The sequence below is a fragment of the Pterocles gutturalis genome, unplaced genomic scaffold (genome assembly GCF_000699245.1).
Source record: "Pterocles gutturalis isolate BGI_N339 unplaced genomic scaffold, ASM69924v1 scaffold21803, whole genome shotgun sequence".
Lineage (NCBI taxonomy): Eukaryota > Metazoa > Chordata > Aves > Pterocliformes > Pteroclidae > Pterocles > Pterocles gutturalis.
Genome location: NW_010121012.1, coordinates 1 through 2,744, shown reverse-complemented (window position 1 = coordinate 2,744; position 2,744 = coordinate 1). Strand labels below are relative to the sequence as shown.

Here is a 2,744-nt window from a genome sequence, read left to right as displayed (position 1 = left end):
CTGGTGCCCATTAACCGCTCCGGTCCGGCTTGCTCTGCAGGCGCTGCCCAAGGGCACAGTCCTGTCTCCGGCACCATGCTGACACCCAGCGGGATCCAGGCACCACTCAGCTGGCCCAGAGGCGCTCCCCACGGCTACTGGGGGTTGTGACAGGCCCTTGGGTGACAGGGACCACTTCCCTCTCCCACCCTGCCCTGGGACCCCCGCTGGTACCCACGCCGTGTCCCACCGGCGGAGCCGTGTCCAAGTGCTTTTCCGCGGCAGGTGAACGACACCAGTTTCCAGAACCTGACCCGCGAGGAGGCCGTGCAGTATCTCATGAGCCTGCCGCCGGGCGAGGAGATGACGGTGTGGACTCAGAGCAAGCAGGACAGTGAGTAATGACCAGCCTCATCCTGCGCTTGTGCCTCTCCATCCTCTGTCTCTTCTGAGCAAGCATCAGAGCTGCTGGACTTGCCGTGGCTCTTTCTGCCCACACAGGGTTGTCCTTCTTCCCCACAACCCCCTCCTCCTCCTTCAGAGAGGTGACGGGAGGGACCAGACCATCCCAGCCCCGGTTGTGCCTTGGCATCCTGTGGCACAGGGGCTGGATGGCACCATGGCTCAGCCTGGAGATGCCAGTGTGCGGGGGGGTCAGGTCCTGCTGTTCGCAGCATGCCTGAGAGAGCCACAGGAGGGAAAGGTGTCCCCAACACCCTCCTTAGCAGCAAGGGCCCCTGTGCGGGCTCCCAGTCAGCCCAGTTCCTTCCCAAATCCCTCCAGCACCTTCTTGTCCAGCATCTTCCTCCTCAGCCACTTCTTTCACTGATGGCCCCTCAACCTCTGGGCTACAGTTTACAGGAAGATGATCTCGTCCAACGTGAGTGACTCATTCTACATCCGGACGCACTTTGACTACGAGAAGGACACACCGTCGGGGCTCAGCTTCGTCCGTGGGGACGTCTTCCACGTGCTGGACACCATGTACCGGGGCAGGCTGGGGAGCTGGCTGGCCGTGCGCATGGGCAGGGACCTGCAGGAGCAGGACAAGGGCATCATCCCCAACCAGAGCAGGTAGGGATGGAGCCAGGAACGGCCCCAAGATGAGCAGAGCTGGGGGATGGCTCCCCAGTGAGACGGAGACATGGCTGCTGGGCCCAGGGAGAGGCAGGGCAAGGGCTGGTGGAGCAGCGGTAGGAGGCATGAGCTGCTGAAATCCCTTCTCGGGGGTGACGGGGCAGTTGATGCTCTGGTTGTCCAGGGTCCTGGAGGGAAGAGGCTACCACAGCCTCATCCAGTGGTGCCTCCGAGGGGGGATGCTGACTTCTCCTGCCCCATTCCTTGGAGCCCAGAGAGACAAAGCAGGGGGTAAATCCAGAGGCTCCAGATCCTGAGCTCTTTCCCCTCCCAGGGCCGAGCAGATCGCCAGCCTGGAGTCGGTGCTAAAAGCCACGTCCGCTGGCAACCCCTCTGGGGCACGGGCTGAGTTTTGGAAGCTGCGGGGCCTGCGGGGAGCCAAGAAGATGCTGCGGAAGAGCCGGGAGGACCTGTCTGCCCTCACAAAGCAGGGCCACTACCCGCCGTACGAGAAGGTCGTCCTGAAGGAAGGTGGGCACCAGGGCTGTGTCCCCATTGCCTAGACCCCCCAGGGCTGTGCCACTGCGGGTGGTAGGGGACCCAGCTCCCCCGGGAGGAGCGGGGTGAGTCCCAGGCCCACGAGCACCTCGAGGAGTGGGGCTGGACGCCTGGGTGCTGCAAGCTCTGCCCTCACCCCCAGCCTCCCCAAGCTGTTCTGTCTCCTCCGCACAGCCAGCTTCAAGCGGCCGGTGGTGATCCTGGGCCCCATCGCAGACATCGCTATGCAGAAGCTGAGCACGGAGCTGCCCGAGCTGTTCGAGATTGCCCGTAAGTGTCCCCAACACTGGGGGAAAATCACACCCAGCAGCTGGACACTCCATGCCTGGGACCTGTGGGGGCTCTTTATCTGGGGCTCTGTCCCAGTCCTGCCTTCACTGTCCCCTCCCCGTGACACCCCAACACCTCCCTGGATTCATTCCCCCTCTCCCCATGTGCCATGACACCAGCCAGGCCCCAGACGTGTCCCCCCTCAAGGGACACAGGCCCAGGGCCGGGCATGGCCAGACCCAGCCTGGGGCTGCCGGAGATGCCGCATCTCCAGCCCCTCTCACGCCACGTCTCTGTGTCCTGCAGCGAGCGTACCCCGAGATGGGGCATCGGCCAAGGTCATCAAGTTGGACTCGGTGCGGCAGATCGCAGAAAGGGTGAGAGACCTTTCTCGTGTCCTGGGTGGGCGCAGGCCCAGGGGGAGCCCACGGCCCCCGTCCCTGTCCCCATCTGATGGCTGTGCCCTGCCCCAGGACAAGCACGCCCTGTTGGACATCACGCCCTCGGCTGTGGAGCGCCTCAACTACGTGCAGTACTACCCGGTGGTGGTGTTTTGTGAGCCCGAGAGCCGGCAGGGCATCAAGGCCATGCGGCAGTGGCTGGCGCCTGACTCCAGGAAGAGCTCCCGGCGCCTCTACGCCCAGGCCAGCAAGATGAAGAAGTACTGCAGCCACCTCTTCACCTTTTTTTTCCACCACCAGCCTCAGCGGCAGCAGCAACGCCTGGTACGAGGCCATCAAGGGCATCATCCGGACGCAGCAGAGCCAGCCCATCTGGACGTCGGCGGAGCAGGTACAGGGCACGGGGTCCCCGTGGCGAGGGTCAGGCTGCTGGGGCTGCAGCCAGGCAGGTGCTGGGGC

At 64.2% G+C, this 2,744-nt stretch overlaps 1 protein-coding gene across 1 annotated transcript; it reads left to right on the top strand.

Moving 5' to 3' along the window:
- Nucleotides 1-264: 264 nt before the first annotated feature.
- LOC104464412 (tight junction protein ZO-3-like) lies at nucleotides 265-2,705 on the top strand (the record flags this gene model as incomplete). Its single annotated transcript, XM_010077106.1, is given in 7 exon segments — nucleotides 265-373; nucleotides 834-1,053; nucleotides 1,391-1,587; nucleotides 1,789-1,884; nucleotides 2,191-2,261; nucleotides 2,358-2,573; nucleotides 2,575-2,705. Coding segments are annotated over 7 exon segments (1,040 nt in total), but the record flags the coding sequence as incomplete, so codon positions are not given.
- Nucleotides 2,706-2,744: the final 39 nt, after the last annotated feature.